Source organism: Carcharodon carcharias, chromosome 1 (genome assembly GCF_017639515.1).
Source record: "Carcharodon carcharias isolate sCarCar2 chromosome 1, sCarCar2.pri, whole genome shotgun sequence".
In the NCBI taxonomy this organism is placed as follows: domain Eukaryota; kingdom Metazoa; phylum Chordata; class Chondrichthyes; order Lamniformes; family Lamnidae; genus Carcharodon; species Carcharodon carcharias.
In genome coordinates, this window is record NC_054467.1 from 137,407,201 (window position 1) to 137,425,951 (window position 18,751).

The 18,751-nt window shown below is 44.0% G+C and overlaps 1 protein-coding gene across 2 annotated transcripts in view; it reads right to left on the reverse strand.

Annotated features, from left to right (window-relative positions):
- LOC121283302 overlaps positions 1–18,481 on the reverse strand; it is a 121,697-nt gene extending 103,216 nt beyond the window's left edge. The window contains exon 1 of one of the 2 annotated variants that reach the window (XM_041197770.1): positions 18,288–18,481. In XM_041197770.1, the coding sequence (XP_041053704.1) occupies positions 18,288–18,375 (88 nt within the window). In that variant the 5' untranslated portion in view covers positions 18,376–18,481. Of the gene's footprint in view, positions 1–18,269 lie in introns of both variants that reach the window. The other variant, XM_041197761.1, reaches the window with a different exon arrangement.
- Positions 18,482–18,751: the final 270 nt, after the last annotated feature.

Consider the following 18,751-nt stretch of genomic DNA (forward strand, 5'->3'; position numbering starts at 1 on the left):
GTCTCAGTCCAGGGCCTCTTCCCCATGCAGTGTGTAACCTTCAGACTAAAGCGATGGTCTGGCCTCACACTCACGGGACACAAAAATGGTGCTTGTCATTGCTGCCAGAATGTTGTGGATAGGCATTGCAGAGTTCCGTCATTCTCTCTGTGTGCTCTCAGCACCTTTGAGGTGGGGCTGGCCCCCCATTTCTTCAGCATCTGTGACCAGTGATGCTGTGCTCCTGAAGGGGTCAGGTGCTGAAGGCTGACAAAGGATCAAGTGCATTTAAAGCTTCACAGCTGTGTCTCCATGACATGACCCTGATCATAGAGTGCAAGTGAGCTGCCCTCTATCAGACAGGAGTCAGACATTCACAGAGGCAATGTGAAGGTCGATGGAGAGTCCGCACTGCATGTCATTATCATCCTCCTGGAATCTAACGACAATTAGGGCTGCATCTCCATGACATGAGCCTGAGCACTGAGGGTATGTGCGCTACCATCAGCCACACTGGAGTCAAATGTTCACAGTTGCAAGGTGAGGATATCAGGACTGTCCTCACTGCATCTCGTCATCATCCTCCACGAATCTTGCGGATATGAGGGCCTCCAAATCATGCCTGCCTTGTCTAGCCAGTGCGATGGTCACATATTTACCTTCAAGGACCTGATCATCATCATCCTCTTGGATGTCCTCCTCATTGGAGGATACGTGCAGCTTCTCCTTCTCCTCCTCAGCCAGGTCCTCCCCTCTTGCAGCACTAGGTTGTGGAGAGCACAGCAAGCTATGATGACACGCAACACCCTCTGGGGACTGAATTGCAGTACTCCACTGGACCTGTCAATGCACCAGAAACTAATTTTCAAAATGCCTATTGTTTGGTCCACCAATGTCCAGGCCGTGGAATGAGCCTCGTTGTACAGTTGCTCTTCTGCAGTCTGAGGCCACTGAATGGACGTCATCAGCCATATCCTCTGTGGGCAGCCCTTGTCCCCAAGGAGCAAACCCTGCAGCCTCTGTGGACCCTGGAAGACATCAGGGATCAGAGACCTACTAAGAGTTTAGAAATCGTGGACACTCCCTGGGAATCATGCACAGACCTGTAGGATGTGTTTGTGGTGGTCGCACACCATTTGAACATTCAGTGAGTGGAAGCCCTTGCAGTTAACATAGCTGACTGCTTGTTGCAATGGAGATCTAAGCGCCCCTTGAGTGCAGTCGATGACACCCTGCCAGAGATCTGCACAAACCCAATGCGCTTTCTTCCTGGCTTTCCTAATCCTGGGTGAAATCACAAAGTTTTGTGCCTTCGTAAAGATTGCATCCGTGACCTCCTGGATGCACTTGTGCATGGAGGCTTGTGAGATCCCCCACAGGTCACATGTGGAGCCCTGGAAGGAGCCACTGGCGTAAAAACTAAGCTCCACAGTCACTTTCACAGCCGCTGGCAAAGGATGCCCTCCATGTCCCCGTGAGCATAATCCTGCAGCAGGTGGAATATTTAACCGACCAGTTTCCTCAACATGCACAGTCTTTGGCAGCATTTGTTCTCAGTTATCTGCAGGAATGACAGAGGCCATCTATAGACCCTTTATCTAGCGAGGCGCTTACGAGCGACGGCTGTCCATGGATCTTCAACTCTGTGAACAACAGGCCCTGTCACCCCTTCATCTTGAAGGAGGTGCTCCTCCCATTGCTGAGCCAGGCACCTCCACCACTCTCTTCTTCTACCTCTCTGGTCTCTGTGGCAGACCACTAAATTACCAGGCTCCATGACCCTGATGTTCTCCTCCTGCAGGACCAAAGAGAGCAACACGTGGGTTAACATGGATGTACTAAGAACCTCTCTTGGTTAAGTCTGATGTCCCCTTCACGCATGCAAGACAGTGCTGGCCACCACTTGGATGGCCACTGTGTAGTGCGCTCATTGGCTGTCCAAAACCCCACCCACCTCTGCCCCACTCCACCTGACCAATTGGCGGCAGCTTCGCCCACTGGACTGCATGCTGTACTCTCAGTTCCGGCGCAGGCATTCTCCTAACTCACACTGCAAGGCTGCGCAGTTAACTTGAATTATAATGGATTCTTGTCTAAACCTTACTAAAGACAATGCATGGGGCTGTGAGCACGTCCACCAGTGGCTGCACCATGACCACCTTTCACAAGGGGAGTCTATAACTTGTTCAGTTGGCCAATTGCTCTGCTGTCTCCTGAAATGCACATTAATTTGCAGTCTGCGCACAAGGGATGAGAGATTCTGGAGTATTTGGTGGCACTTTCATGCCTTCTTGTTGCTTGAGTGGGCAGAAAAGCTTCAGAGGCCCGACTCCAAGCATGTCAATGGAGCTGATGCTGAACAGTCCCAGCTGCGGAAGAATGCTCACTTTCGATAAGCTTTTCCAAGCACATGGCCACTTCCATCACCCCCTCTTAGCACACCACCACCCCCACCCACCCCATCCCCTAGCATGTGCTTGAGTACTTCCTTCAGTCTGGCAGCGCAGCCTTGCCTCCACCAAACCTCCCTCCCACCTCCGGTCCGGTCTGACCCGCACTGGAGCCCTTGTCTTGGCACCGCACTGAAAGTCAACTGAGAAAATGCAACTTGCCTGTTACCCCCACGAATGTGCGCACCACTTCCTTGATGTCCTACAGGTGATACTCGTGAGCGCTGTGCAAGTTTGTGTGCACTCATGCCCGTGTTGTACTCGAAGTTCAGGTGTACGCCTTTTAAAGATAGTCATGAAGCACACCGTTCTGAAGTCACGCTGACCTGGGCAGTAAATTTGACATGAGGGAATGATTCTGGAGACCAGGGCTTATAGTTAGATGCAAATATATTTAAATGGCGTTCCCGACATGTGCCAGCCATTGATGGGTGGAGCAGGCAATTGCAAACTTGTTTCACGACTATGTAAAGCTGATTTTTGTCCTTCTCGCCACATTGTCCATGCCTGCCCTCCATGATGCCTGACCCCAAAGGGGCAGGAAAATATTGGCCCATGTTTTCAAATTCTGTAGCTTTAACACATAACTGCATTCATTCAAACACTGACTCTGAGTGAACTTGTGTAACCTGGCTTGCATACTGGCTTCTAACTGCATGAATCTGTTTTTTTTTAAATTCATTTACAGGATGGGGGCATGGCTGTCTGGGCCAGCATTTATTGCCTGCCCCTAATTGCCCTGGAGAAGGTGGTGGTGAGCTGCCTTCTTGAGCCACTGCAGTGCCTGTGGTGTAGATACACTCACAGTGCTGTTAGAGAGGAAGTTCCAGGATTTTGACCCAGCAACCGTGAAGGAATGAGGATATATTTCCAAGTCAGAATGGTGAGTAGCTTGGAGGGGAACTTCCAGGTGGTGGTGTTCCCATCTATCTGCTGCCCTTGTCCTTCTAGATGGTAGCGGTCGTGGATTTGGAAGATGCTGCCAAAGGAGACTTGGTGAGTTCCTGCAGTTCATCTTGTAGGTGATACACACTGCTGCCACTGTTCGTTGGTGGTGGAGGGAGTGAATGTTTGTGAAAGGACAGCCAATCAAGTGGGCTGCTTTGTCCTGGACGGTGTCAAGCTTCTTGAGTGTTGTTGGAGCTGCACTTATCCAGGCTAATGGAAAGTATTCCATCACACTCCTGACCTGTGCCTTGTAGATGGTGGGCCAACTTTGGGGAGTCAGGAGGTGAGTTACTCGCCGCAGGGTTCCCAGCCTCTGACCTGCTCTTGTAGACAGAATTTATATGGCTAGTCCAGTTTAGTTAGATTAACCATAACCAATATAAATTATAAGGTGTCTGGCTGTGTGAGAATCGTTTTACTCAGGAATGTTATAGATTTGGAGCTACCATCAGCTACCAAAGGCCAATCAAAAATCAATTATGTGTCCTGGTAATTGGCTAATTGGCTTAAATGGTTTGTAACGAAGGGACTAGTTAATGGTTTAATGTATGAGAAAGAAGATTGAAATCATGTTCTTTGCAGTGCAGAGAAGACGGATCTAAAGGGAAGAGATTGTCCCTAACTGGAATCTGAGGACTGAGCAGATTACAGAAGCCTGAAAGATAAACTATAGGAGTCTGCACCAAAGAGAAGTCCAAGAAGACAAATCCAGTCAGGGTATTGCGTATTCTGTTGATCATAGCGAAAGCAGGGAAGTATAACCTTTTAAGCTGTGCTAATTACTGCCTAGTTTACTCAATCTATGCCTAAAATATCTTTCCACTTTGCTACCATTTGACAATCTTGCCATCAACACATTTATCACAACTTAATTCCTTACAGTATAGTGGAGGTAAGCACTCTACTGAGTGTCCCCTTCATTTGTTGGTAATTGTTTTAGTTGCATATATATTATCACTATGTCACCAAACAAGAAAGAAAGGTAACTTCTTTCACAGAAATGAGTACAAACAAATTCACAATAAACAGTCTGTGCACATTTTCAACTCTAAGCCTTCATGATTTGCCTATGAATCAGAGTCCATATTTAGGACCAGCACTATATATAAGTGAGGTTATGTTTCAAAATTGGAACATGCTATTGTAGATGTTTATCTCATACGTCATTGTTGACTATAAACAATGTGCATTCTTAACATAATAGCAAGTTAATATATTATTAAAACTTTAAATTGGCTTCTTAATTTCCAAAATGATGAATTTTTAACCATGGGAACTTCTAAATAATCTTGGTGTACAATCTTAAAATGCCCACAATCAAAAGCCCCTGAAGTAACATTTTATCTAACAATGTAAACCAAAGGAAATGGTTGACTTCATAGGTGCAACTTGTTTGGGGGCCTGTTATAATAGACCAAAATAATCCACTCATAAGCGCAAAATATATTGTGTTCCTTTAACCATAAATACTTAATTGTTAAGAAAGCAGAAGTGATAACAGACAAATGAAAATCTTACGTTTGTATAACACCCTTTGTGCCCTTGGGATATCTGAAAATGCTTCTACCTACTGGGAGAATTCAATTTACCTTATAGTCATTTGGTAATTCAGAACTTGAGTATTGCTGAAAAAAGAGAATTTTTTTGTCAAATCTTTTTATCTTGCACTCATCAGGACAATTTGCAAGAATACCAGACGTAGAGGGAACAACAGTTTATATTGATGCTTTAACCAGAAATACATAAATACCAAATTTCCTTTGGTTTACATTGTTAGATAAAATATTACTTCAGGGGCTTTTGACTGTGGCCATTTTAAGCTTGTACACCAATTCATCATTTTGGAAATCCATGGCAACACCTCTACCAATCAGAGTCCATTTGCCAACCAATTAGCACTCTCTTCTCATATAGTATAAATTGTTGTTCTCTTTACACTTAGTATTCTTGCAAGTTGCCTTGATGCTTGCAAGATGAAAATCATCTACAAAAAATGCCTCTTTTTACAGTAATATTCAATTCACCTTTTTGACTTTCTGCTTAAATTTGGAGTTTGTTTTGAAAAACATGCCTACATCGTAAAATCATACTATGAAAAGGACATAACTCTGGAGAAAGTGCAAAAGAAATTTACAAGGATGGTATCAGAGCTCTCAAAGAAGATTGAACACTTTGAGGATTTTTTCTTTAGAAACAGAGAAAACTTAGGGGTGAAAGCAAAATACTACGGATGCTGGAAATCTGAAATAAAAACCAAAAATGCTGAAAAAACTCAGCAGGTCTGGCAGCACCTGTGGAGATAGAAATAGAGTTAACGTTTCAAGTCAGTGTGTCTCTTTTTCAGACTTAGGAGTGACCTGATAGAGGACATCTAAAATTGTGAATAGGTTTGACAGGGTAGAAATGGAGAGAATGTTTCCACTTGTGAGGGAATCCGAAACTGGGGGTCATTAATACAAGTTGAATACTAATAAATCCGATAAAGAAATCTGAAGAAATTTATTTACTCGCAGAATGGTTAGAATTTGAAATTTGCTAGCACAAGAAGTGATTGAGGCAAATAGCTTAGATGCTTTCAAAAGGAAAGAAGGTGAGTACATGAGAAGAAAGGGGAAAATATGCTGAAAGGCTAAGATGAATCAGAGACAATGGGAGGAGGATTCATATGGAGTATAAACACCAGCAGGGTTGGGAGGACTGGCCTCTTTCTGTAGCATATATTCTAAGTAATTCTATGTAAAATGTACGCAAACATAAATACTATATTCATTTTATGCATGATTCTTCTTAGGGGGATAAGACACAGGAATGGCCACTTGCTTTAGTTTCCTGAGGCACCAAAGCTAGTGTCATGCAAGAGACTTAAATACTGTACAATATACAAATAGCTCCAATAGCAAAACGATCTACATTAGACCCGCATATTAAAGAGTAACACACATCTACATTGTTTAGGTAACAGGGAAAGTGCAACCACTGCATACATTGATCAGAAAAATAAAATGCTAATTTTCTTCCTTCTCAATTGTTTTCTCTCTAAGTCAGTGGAAGCCTGATCCAGTACATTGTGCAGAAAAAATATGTTGTTTGTTCAAAAATGACCAATATGATTATCAAAGATTGATACCCCATCAAGCATATGAATAATGACAGGCTATGTAATGGATTTCTGTAAATGTTTTCAGCATAAACACATAATTATTCAGTTTTGACAAATGCAATATACTGCTGGGCTCTTATTTTGCCATGCATTTTTAAACAGCATATTCTTCAAAAAATACTTAGTATTTGGATAGGACAAAAAAATTACATCTAAGATTTGTACATGTTACTATAATTTCATATCAAAAGATAAAATATTATTATTGTTTTTTTTATTTGTTCATGGAATGTGAGCATCGCTGACAGGACAATTTATTGTCCATCCTTAATTGCCCTTAAACAAGTGGTGGTGAGTTGCCTTCTTGAATCATTGCTTTTTCTAGATTTTGTCACACTTCATGAGTGTTGTTCAAGTTGCACCCATTCAGGCAAGTGGACAGTATTCCATCTTGACCTGCACTTTGTAGCTGGTAAACTGGCTTTGGGGAGTCAGGAGGTGAGTCACATGCTGCAGAATTCCCAGCTTCTGAGCTGTTCTTTATAGCCACATTAATATAGGCCAGATTTTCATTCCCGAGGCAGGTAGCTCAAGTCAGGAACTTTCCCAGCTTCGTGCACTTGCCTCGGGAAAAGGTGCCCTGAATGTTCACTATGGGGCGGGTGTGGAGCAGGTGCGGCAGGAGCTGGCTGAAGTCAAGCTTACCGTCCCCTGATGCAAATCGAAGGTGGACACAGGGCGGCCAAGTGCCAAGGTGGGATGGTTAAAAGGCCCACCTTGGTTCTCTGGGACTTCATCCCAGTTGTTTTGTTAAATATTGGGCCCTCTAGCCCTCAGCCCTCACAGCCCTCCTCACCCCTTTCACCCACTCCCCATAGCTTCCATTCTAATTCATGCCAACCCAATCCCACACCCACCCCCAATGGCCCTTCATGCCCTTCATGCCAATTCACTCAGTATACACCATAGGCAGATTCCAGGAACCTTGGCCTGAATTTTACGCACATCGTGCACACATGTTCAGCGGGCCTGGAAGTGGATACTTTATCCACTCCCACCCGCGATCGCAACCGGGTGTAATTTCACACTGGCTGGCCAACTAAGGGCCAACCAGTCTAAAATGTGCCCGGACATTGGTTCAGCACTGCCGGTGGGGGTGGGAGCATGGCGGGCGCCGGGTCCAATGGTGATCCAGAGGAGGCATTTAAAAGAACACAGCCTTGAAGGCTGCAAGGAGTTGGGAAGGAGCCTCGGTGGGCTGTCAACAAGAGAGTGCAATATCATTTGCTTGGCGAGACCAATGGCCACAGCACCCAAAGGGCACGCCAGGCGAGAGGGCAATGCCTGTGGACATTCTGCTTCCCTGTTCTTTGATGAATGCCAGTGTGCTCTAATAGAGACAGTGAGTGCCCAGCGTGACATCCTCATTCCGTGGATGGCAAGAGGAGGCCACCCCATGTGACAAAGAAGGCCTGGACGGAGGTGGGTGTCCAGTTGAACGGGCATGATGTTGTGTACTACACATAGATCCAGGGCCGGAAGCGGTTCAATGATCTTCCGCCCTCCGCAAGGGCAAGCACCAACATGGTATGGAACTGTGTATAGATGTCTTGGAGACCATTCTTCATGATGCTCAGGGATGTGAGATACAGAGTGTCAAATGGCACATGTCCCTGTGCGTGCCAATGCTGGGAGATGTGCCCGCTTTCTTTGTGTTTATAGAAGGGTGAGGTGTGCTAATCTGACGGGCACTTCAATCTGCATCTCCTTGGGATAGGGGTGTGAGGCTGGGGTGGTGTGGCAGGTATAGGATGCACTTTTGCCCATACAGACGAGAAGCCATAATGTATTGGAGTGCACACAAATGGGTGGTGGCGTCTCCAACGTACTGATACTTTCCCAGCTCGAGATGGACACCCTGGACATGGAATGCAAGCATAGAGCAAGGTCCACAGGTTGCGGAGAGGCAGGGGTCTCAGACAGGTGAGAGACTGGGGGAGTGTATAAGAGCTGTAGGATTGCGGCATCTCCAATGAGATGTTCTAATCAGCAGTCCATATTAATCATCCAATCACAGTGCCTCAGTGAGGCAGTGTCCATCCTGACAAGCAACCATAGTTCATGCACAGTTACCTTGTTACAATGTAATCAACTGACATATTCTGTTCTTCCCTCAGAAGTGCCATCCTCACCATTCATGATAGACCTTGAGGACCCTCCCTTGACACCAGCGAAGGAGACAGCATTCAAAGGACTGCTGGAGACCAGGACCATGCTGAGTCTGAGGCACATGATGAACCTCTGGAGTCGTCCATCTGGTGGTAGATGCTGGATGTCCAGCAGGATGCATGGAAGGATCTGACGGAGATTCCTGAGGGTCTGCGTGCCATGGTCTCCGTCGTGGAGGAGTCCATGTGGAGTGTGAGGACTGATTTGACCTGGCCTTCCAAACGCCCTGCCTCCTCCATTGAGAGAGTGGCGACTCTCATGGAGAGACGGCTCCAGGAACAGAACACGGGTTTCTGGGGCTGCGTTCGGACCTGCAAGCCCCCAAATTGGCAGTGAACTCAGCAGGTCACTGCCAGTATGAGAGATGGATGAGGCATCTAGTCTGCCCATCGATCGATGGTGAGCAGGGAGGTTCAAACCAACCTCATGGTGGAGGACCAGCCGCATGTCACATCTGCGAGCTCCTCTCATGGCACTCCAGATGAAGGCAGCAGCTCCTCTGCCCCTCTGCCAGTGCCCATGGCAACTAATGAGGCAATGACAACTGAGGAGTGCCCAGCCATGATGCTGGATGTTCCCTCCCAGGCAGTGCCTAAACAGACACCGCCAGCCAGAGGATGTCCACCAGTGTCATCAGGGCCAACAGGACATCACAGCCAGCTAATGCTGCTGCCAGTGGTAGGGAGCTGGCAGGACACAGCACTTGCAGGTGGAAGTCTACAGCACTATAAACACAAGAGGGCTTGTCATGGGTGATATTACTTCAGTTGAAATGTATTCTGTGTTCAAATTGTGTAAACATGACCACCCTTTAAAGGTGTTATGATGCTTCATGGAATGTGCTTTATGTTTCTCATGGGTTTTGAGCATGGGAGTGGCTTGTGACAAACGGGAAGGGCTGAAAACTTGATTTTAAAGGTTGTTACTTGAGATAAGGGTGACAGGGTGCCTCATCAGGAGCTTTCAGTAAGGAGGCTTTACGGTGCTCTCACTTTCAAGCCATGCCTTGGATGCCTAGCTGAATGAATGGAGAATCAAGGCCTTTCTGGTCTCCCTGCCTACCACAAGGTTCCTCACTTCTGCAGCCATATCCTCATCCTGGGCCTCCTCTGACTTTTCATCAGTCTCATCGGCTGAGTCATCCTCCATGGCCTGGGAAGCTGCCTCGCTGTCTTCATTCTCCAAAAGATCGTCCCTTCACAGAGCCAGATTGTGCAGTACGCAGCACACAACAACAATAAGCGAGATCCATTCTGGAGGATATTGCAGTGCTCTCCCAGGTCCAGGCAGCGGAACCTCATCTTGAGCAGGCCAATGGTCCTCTCAATTACCACCCTTGTGAAGCCATGCCTTCTGTTGCACCTCTCCTTTGCTTCTGTCCTTGGGTGTCGGAACAGCACCATGAGCCAACTTTTCAGGGGATAGTCTTTGTCACCCAGTCAACTATCCAACCGAGCTGGAATGATGAAAAGCCTTGACACCTGGAAGTGGTGCAGGGTGTATGCATCATGCCAGCTGCCCAGGTTCCTGGCACAGACCTACAAAATCTATGTCCTGTGGTTGTAAGCAATCTGGATGTTAATGGAGGAGAAGCCCTTTCTGTTGCCGAAGGTACTCAGCTTACCCACTGGCACCTTTATGGCCACGAGTGCAATCTATGGCACCCCAGATGTGGGGGAAACCAACAATTGCAGCAAAGCCTCTGGCTCACTCAGCCTGGCTGACTTCATCAGTCCACAAAGGAATGAAGCTCATCACCTGCCTGAACAGAGCATCAGTGACCAGCTTGACACAGCTGTGGGCAGCAGGTTGGGAAACACCACATAGATCTCCCACTGACCCTTGGAAGGAGCTAGAGGCGAGAAAGTTCAGGGCCATTGTCATCTTAAGAGCCACTGGCATCGGATGGCCACCAACAGAATTTGAAGTGACCTCTGTGGCAAATGCAGGTCACAGTCTCCCGAGAGAAGTGGAGCCCCCTTTAGCACCGGAACTCTGACGTGTCCAGGTAGCTGCAGCACTGCTTGTTGACTCTCGCTGCAGGATAATGGCATCTTCTGTGGACCCTTCCTCCTTGCACTTCCTGCTGGCCATGCACCCCATGTAACTGCACTTCTCTTTTCATACATCGCTCTTTTCATACACCAGCCCTCCTCTCTCTTCTGGCCCTCTTCTCCTCAGAGGAGGAGGTCCTTCCAGCAAAGTAGACAATCCCCATTTTCTGGAGTACAGATGGCACAGGATAGTGCCCTGAAGGGTCCACTCAGCAGAAAGCCTCTAAGAAAGCTTGTAAGCCAAAGTGTCCTCCAGAAAACACAGAAATTGCAAATGAACTGTCAGAAAAGCACCTACAACCCAACTCTCACCTAAACTCCTACCTACTCACAGAGTCACAGCTCTAGTTGACTTTTCTCCTGCCCTGGATTGTGGTTCAAAAATAGGATGGCCGCCTGGCCCATGCACTGACCACAAAATCGCACAGGCCAGTAAAATTTCAATCAATTGCCCTTTTAATGGGCTTAATTGCCCGTTTAATTATTGGTGGGTGCACTTCCAACTCCCATGCATGCCCGCTGACTGTAATATGACACAATGATGCAATGGCATCGGGACGCATGCCCAATGTTTTCTCACGCAACTTCATGTGAGGTTGGATTGGCTGCGCACCAAATCCTGCAATGTAAAATTCTGGCCCATGTTGAGACAAAATAAAATAAAGTTTAAAATATTTATTATAGGGCTCACTATATAAAAAAAGTAACATTCATGAAGGACCGTTCAATACATTTAAATTTCCTCAAGTGCTTAATCCCTTATTAAAACAAACATTTGTATTCATAACCTCACATCAAGGACAGTTACTCCTTTCATAACCTCTTTGAGCTCTCAATCAAACTGTGGACTTACAGCCCCGCCACTGTGATAGCAATAGGTTGTGGAAATCAGTCAAGCAGTAATAATGCTGTAATGATAGCACTTAGGGTTAAGTCAACAAACAACTATTTAATCTGCTAGAACAGATTTTTATGACTCTGACAGACACAGGCAGGCAGTTTGTTCCCATTTTTAAAGGGCAAGGGATTTAAATAACTTAGTAGCTTTACCATTCTACATACCTTATCTGCCCTCCAGGAGCATTGACATCTTCACCATACTGTTGTGAAACACACACTGCACATTAAGGCCATTCCTAAAGTGAAAATCACTTCTGCTTTCTTGCGCACTGAGTTCAAATGGCCTAGCCAATTTGTAATTCTTGCCTGTGCACTTCACACCCTTTCCCCTACCAGAAGTAATGGCAGGCAAATGCACTTGATCTGCCGGAAATGGGGGCAGGACTTCTGGATCTGACTGCCATTTTTAAAGGTTCACAGAATCTCCAATTCAGTGAATATCCCTACTTCTGACCTTATCTTGGAGGTAAGGCCATTGGCAAAGCTGCTAAAGATAGATGGGCCAAGGACACTACCATGATGAACTCCCTCAGTGATATCAAAGGGCTAAGATGGTTGACCTCCAACAACCACAATCATTTCCTTTATGCTAAGTATGACTCCAGGCATTAGAGCGATTTCCTTTTGATTCCCATTGACTCCAATTTTGCTTGGGTTCCTTGATGCCACATTAAGTCAAATGCTACCCCGATGTCAAGGGCAACAACTCCTAACTCACTTTTTGAATTCACTCTGATGAAGAGTCATACGGACCCGAAACATTAACTGTATTCCTCTCCGCAGATGCTGCCAGACCTGCCGAGTTTTTCCAGCTATTTTTACTTTTATTTTTGTTTCTTGAATTCACCTCTTTGTTCATGTTCAGGCTGAAATGAGACCTAGAGCCTATTGGCCCTGATGGATGGGCCATTTGTGATCATGGGATAGAAATTTGTTCATGCAGCCTTGCTTCTGACAGTGCTAGGTAGACTACATCAATGCCCTGGAAGCAAACAGTAGTGGAGTCATAGAGTTATACAGCACAGAAGCAGGCCCTTCGGCCCATCGTGTCTGTGCCAGCAATCAGGCACGTATCTATTGTAATCCCATTTTCCAGCACTTGGCCCATAGCTTTCCTCCTCAATATTTACGACACCACTAATTTTCATGTCATCTACAAACTTATTGATCATACCTTCTATATTCATATCTAAATCATTAATCTATGCTACAAACAGCAAAAGTCCCAACACTTATCCCTGCAGACTCGTCATAGACTTCCAATCGCAGAAACAACCTTCAACCATTACCTTCTGCCTCCTGCCACTAAGCCATTTTTGGAACCAATTTGCCAAATTGCCCTGGATCCCATGGGCTCTTATCTTCTTGACCATTCTCCCATACGGAACCTTGTCAAAAGCCTTACTGAATTCCATATAGACTACATCAGCTACACTACCCTCATTTACACAACTAGTCACTTCCTTGAAAAATTCAAGCAAATTTGTTAGACATGAACTCCCCCTGACAGAGCCATGCTGATGATCCCTGATTAATCCCTGCCTCTCTAAGTGGAGATTAATCCTGTCCCTCAGAATTTTTTCTAATAGTTTCCCTAGCACTGATATTAGACTCACTGGCCTGCAATTACCTGGTTTATCCCTATTAGCCTTCTTGAATAATGGTATCATGATTACTCATGATTATTGTAGACTCCTTGTTACATGCCTATAGACAACTCCTACTAATGTTTTCCACCCCTTGTGCTTCTTAGCTCCACCCAGACTGATTCTACATCTCGATTTTCTGAGCCAATATCCTGTCTCTATTGCACTGATTTCATCCTTAACTAACAATGCCACACCACCTCTTTTTGCCTGTCCTTCCTAAATGTTGTGGTTCACTCCCTGCCCAGTGTTTGACAGTGATAACAATGAGGAAACTCACGCAGGTCATGCGGATAACCAGTAATGCGTATGCCCATGAGCAAAATGGCACTACCCAAATGAAATTTTCTCCCACATGTACCAAAAATGTCAAATTTGATAGCATCAATAGTCCTACTTTGCATTTAGCAATAAAAATACATTGGGAATATTGAGTAACATTTTATTTCCACCTTTGTCCTTGAAGAAATGATGAAAGTAGCTTACCTGACATTAAAGCAATCTTCAACATAGTGTACATCAAGCTTGGTCCCTAGCAAAACTGAGATCACTGCAAATTGAAGTTATCCCTCAGGTAGCTGAAGTCATAACTGACACAAAGGAAGATGGTCATGGTTATCAGTGGGCACTTACTGCAGCCTAAACATTGATGCAGCAATTCATCAGGGAATTGTCCAACCAACTCCATCTCCTTCATCAATGACCTTCATAAGGTTAGGGGTGGGACTGTTTTCTGACATTAGAACAATAGAACCATAGAAAATTTACAGCACAAAAGGAGGCCATTCAGCCCATCTTGTCCGTGCCAGCCCGAGGACACCCAGGTACCCTTTCTAATCTCATCTTCCATCACCTGGCCCATAGCCCTGCAGCTTACAGCACTTAAGGTGCAGATCCAGGTACTTTTTAAAAGAGTTTAGAGTTTCTGCCTCTACCACCAACTTGGGCAGCGACTTCCAGACACCCACTACCCTCTGCATAAAAAAGTTCTTCCTCGTGTCCCCCCTACACCTTCTGCCACTTATCTTGAATCGACATCCCCTGGTTCTAGAATTCTCCACCAAGGGAAACAATTTTATCCTGTCCACTCTATCTATTCCCCTCATAACTGTGTACACCTCAATCAAGTCACCTCTCAGCCTTCTTTGTTCCAAGGAAAATAACCCCAACCTATCCAATCTCTCCTCGTAGCTACGCTTTTCTAACCCTGGCAACATTCTTGTAAACCTCCTCTGCACTCTCTCCAGAGCTATTATGCCCTTCCTGTAATGTGATGACCAGAACTGCACACAATGCTCCAGTTGTGGCCTCACCAGTGTTTTATACAATTCCAACATTATATCCTTATTTTTATATTCTATACCTCTGCCAATGAAGGAGAGCATTCCATATGCCTTCTTTCCCACAGTGTTCAACTCTACTCACAATTTCTCCAACAACAAAGCAACAGCCAGACTTGCAGGTAACATTTGCCCCACATAAGTGCCAAATAATGACCAGCCAAACAACAGAAAATCCAGCAATCCCTCTCTATCCATCAATGACACTAGTCATTATTGAATCTCTCACCATCAACATCTTAGGTGTTACCAATGACTGGAGGTTTAATTGAACCAGCCATTTTAACACTGGCCACAAGAGCAGACAGCAGTTTTGTGCTTTGAATTAACTGTCTTACTCTCCGATCCCACAACAGGCTCTACGCTAACAGTTCCCAAACTGTGGTCGCCAGTTGGGGTTGCAGAAGCAGCAAATAGAGGCATGGGAAATTTCTGAGAATTGCAGTTTTTTCTGGTTATTTCTGCATTCAAATGAGGAAAATTCCTCTAACATGAATGAGTGTGTTGCTATCCACACAGGTCTTTAATTTGTCATGCACTGCGCAAGAATTAAAAATTAGAGCACATTTTTAAAAAGATAAAAGATAAAAAGATAAATCCTGAAGCTAGGCATAACACTACTTCCTCTGAAATGATTGAACAGCGCAGATGTGAAGCCCAGACCCAGCTCCCCCTCCTCAGAGACTGCGTTCTGCACCAACACTAAGGCTCAGTTGGCTTCTGGCCCTGCCCTTGCTCTGCGCATTTCTCAATCTCTCCCTCAAAGCCATGGGCTCTGACCTGGTGGCTGTTTCACCAAGTCTGGAAGCCCGACCTTAACCTAGGTGGCAATACCTCCACTGCTGATCTGCAGCCTGTCTGAGCCTAACCCCATCACCCTGGAGCTGTGGAAGGACTTCGGCCCCAATATCAGCCACCTTAAGACCTTTAACCTATGCTTCCTGGACAAGGTCCATGAATTAGAGTGGCTCAGCAGAAGTAATGGATTGGTGAGTACATAAAATACTAAGTTTTACAAACTTTAAAAAGAGATTTTCATATTTATATGATGATGTATATGTTGATCTAATACACAAATTTAATAATTTCATATTGAATGTTACTATGCTGCTTTACTGCTATTTTATTTTTGTTGACATCAAGGGCTGTGTTAATTATCAAGTGCTAAAATGGGGTCATATTGGAAAATAGTTTGGTAAGTGCTACTCTGCACCATCTATATGGCTCAAATCAGGACTTGATGAAATACTTGCCAGTTATCTGCATGGGTGCTGCAACAACACCACTTCACTATTCAGGACAAAGCTGTTTGCTTGTTCCTGTGCCTCTGCTATTCACTTCAATAATCACTCCTACACCACCACTGCATTGTGAAGGCGATATGTGCCATTTACAGGAGCACTGCATCAACTGTCTAAGGTTACTTTGATAGCAATTGTCTCCTCTGTGTCTTCTACCACCAAGAAAGACAAGTAGCAAAACTCACACCATCCCTACTCTAACACCACTGTGTTCACTATAAAGGCTGCAGTGATTCAAGAAGAAGAAACATGACCAAGACAACCTGAATGGGCAATAAATTCCACCTTAACACTTTACCACATCCCAAGAGCAAGTGTAAAACAATTATAGAAGGAAATTTGATTTTCGCCAAAACAGGCAACAAGTCGGCAGAATGGCTACACCCCATCCATCCAACCGAAGCAGCTTTGATTGGCCTGAACTAGTTTCAGACTTGTGTCTTTTTTGTGGGAAGGCAAAAATCAGCAAGAGAAAAAAGTCACCAACAGCTGCATTTGGGGTTGGATTATTGGTGATAATGTATTTTCAGTGCCCTTCTCATTTTTTCCTTAATCACTCATGCTTCTCCACTCTCATGTTCCCATTACATCCATAGCCCTTCACTTTGCCACTACCTGCTCCCCTTCTTTTCAGTGCCTCATTCCTATAACTACTCCTAACTCTTTCTCTTTGAACTACTCAGTCAACCCCTGTATTCTCTCCTCATCCACTCTTAACCATCCACCCACTGTCCCTGACTCCTATTTCCTCCCATTTAAAATGGGTTATGAAGGGCAGAGGTCCTCATACTTTAAGACACTTTCCTTCTTCCACTCCTTCTCCCAACTTCTTTTCCTATCTGTTTATTTCAAAGAGTTTGTTTGCTTACAAAATTTAATCCCTAAATAGAACCAGATGGTATGGTTTATGATTTTGCTATTTACTATCTGAGGTTAGGTTGAATGGAAGATCTGCCATAAATGTTACTCTAAATATTCATTTGCTGACTGCAAAATAAAGGAACTTAATAATCTATATCTGACCTTGTGTCACTAAACCATTAATCAGTCAACCTACCAGATGTTAACATGGGGCTTATGCAGACGTTAAAACATTGAAACGTTAACTCTGCTTCTCTCTCCACAGATGCTGTCAGACCTGCTGAGTTTTTCCAGCATTTTCTGTTTTTACTTCATATTTCTAGCAGCTGCAGTATTTTGCTTTTATCTTGGTAATTGAGCATGTCAGGTGAATGTATTCCTACTTCTGGAAACTGGCTTTGCCTACATCCAGTAGAATGGATAATGGTCTGTTTTGCTCCAAGAACCCTTCCTGGGAGGAATCTGGGTAACATGTATCCATTTCCTTGTGAAAGCAAGTCAATAGCAAATAAAACATATTTTGGCAACAAGTAACATTAAACTGATAGTTTGATTCATATGTACACAAGGTGGTTTTTGTGAGAAATGGAATATTTACTCTTGTGCCTTCTTTGGATTGGGCTTAAACAACAATGTTGGGAGAAAATAAACCCAGCTTTATTCCCTGTGTTGCATGCCTGGCATAAAAGCACTCAAAGCTGATGCTGTTCAAAAATGAGAAAGTATCTCATTTCCTAATACTGACATACCTCACTGTCAACATTATCAAAGTCAACAAGAAAATCTGTCAACACACTTTGATACTTACTGATTTACAAAATTATAGTATATTTTGATATACATAATGGTTAATATGAATGTTAAATTTTGTTCATTTAGGTGTTTCTGGAAAGCTAATTGAAAAACATTACATTGCATCCATCACAGCGCTGTGTAGTCCATGTATGCAAACTGCATTGCCAACACACTTTCAAGCCATTTCATTTAATGATGAATCTGCTGCTAAAAATAAGTTACTGTCTAGTTAAATAATCTTTTAGAACTTAGCAAAAGTACACTGTATAAAAAGAATATGCTATCTGAAAAGAACACAGAAGGATTTAGGATTTGCAATTACCTCACCAAGGGATTATCAAAATTGTAGAAAAATGTGGCATCAAATACTTTCTAGTCTGGAAACTGACTACTGAAAATCTAACCTGTGTCAATTTTAAAGGAAAACACAAACTGAGCCATAAAATGCCTTTGCTGACAAAATATCCTTTTCCTGCAGTGTATAATTCATTAAAACCTGACAGGAATAAAAGCTCAATACATCTTTGAATACAAGTGTCAATTTTAAAAGAGCAGTTCTATTCATTATATAACTGAAAGCATCCTCTCTGCAGTGTACTCATTATTATACTAGAGGGGCCATGATTTCAGTACTGATAGATCTTTGTAAAAAAATAAGCTACTTACTGTATCTGTGGTTCTTACCTTCAGATGGGGGGAAGAAATCAGACAAACAGATAATATAAACAGCCAGAGCAATTGTTATTATTTTCATGAGGACCATTCTTGCCATTGTCGTTTCAGCACATTATTGGAAAGTACTAAGTTCTAGTCTTTCTGTCTGTGGTAAGTTCCTTCCTCTACACATTCAATCCCACTAAGGAAGGGGGTGGTAACAAAACTTCTTGGTGATGTTTTTGATTTGTTGAATTTGATTTGTTAAAAAAGTACAATTGTGAATTGCAATGTGTAACGTACCATTAATTTGTGCATCAGTGTTACAATACAATATATAAATACTGTATTAAAATCCTTTTTGAGTTTGCCCAATGACTGCTGTTTAAAGCAATGAAAAGCAGTTTCTTATGAACCAAGAAGGACCAAGATTCATTTTCTGATCTTAGGTGATCAGGCAACTTAGTCGGTTGCAGTTAGCATGATAAAATAGG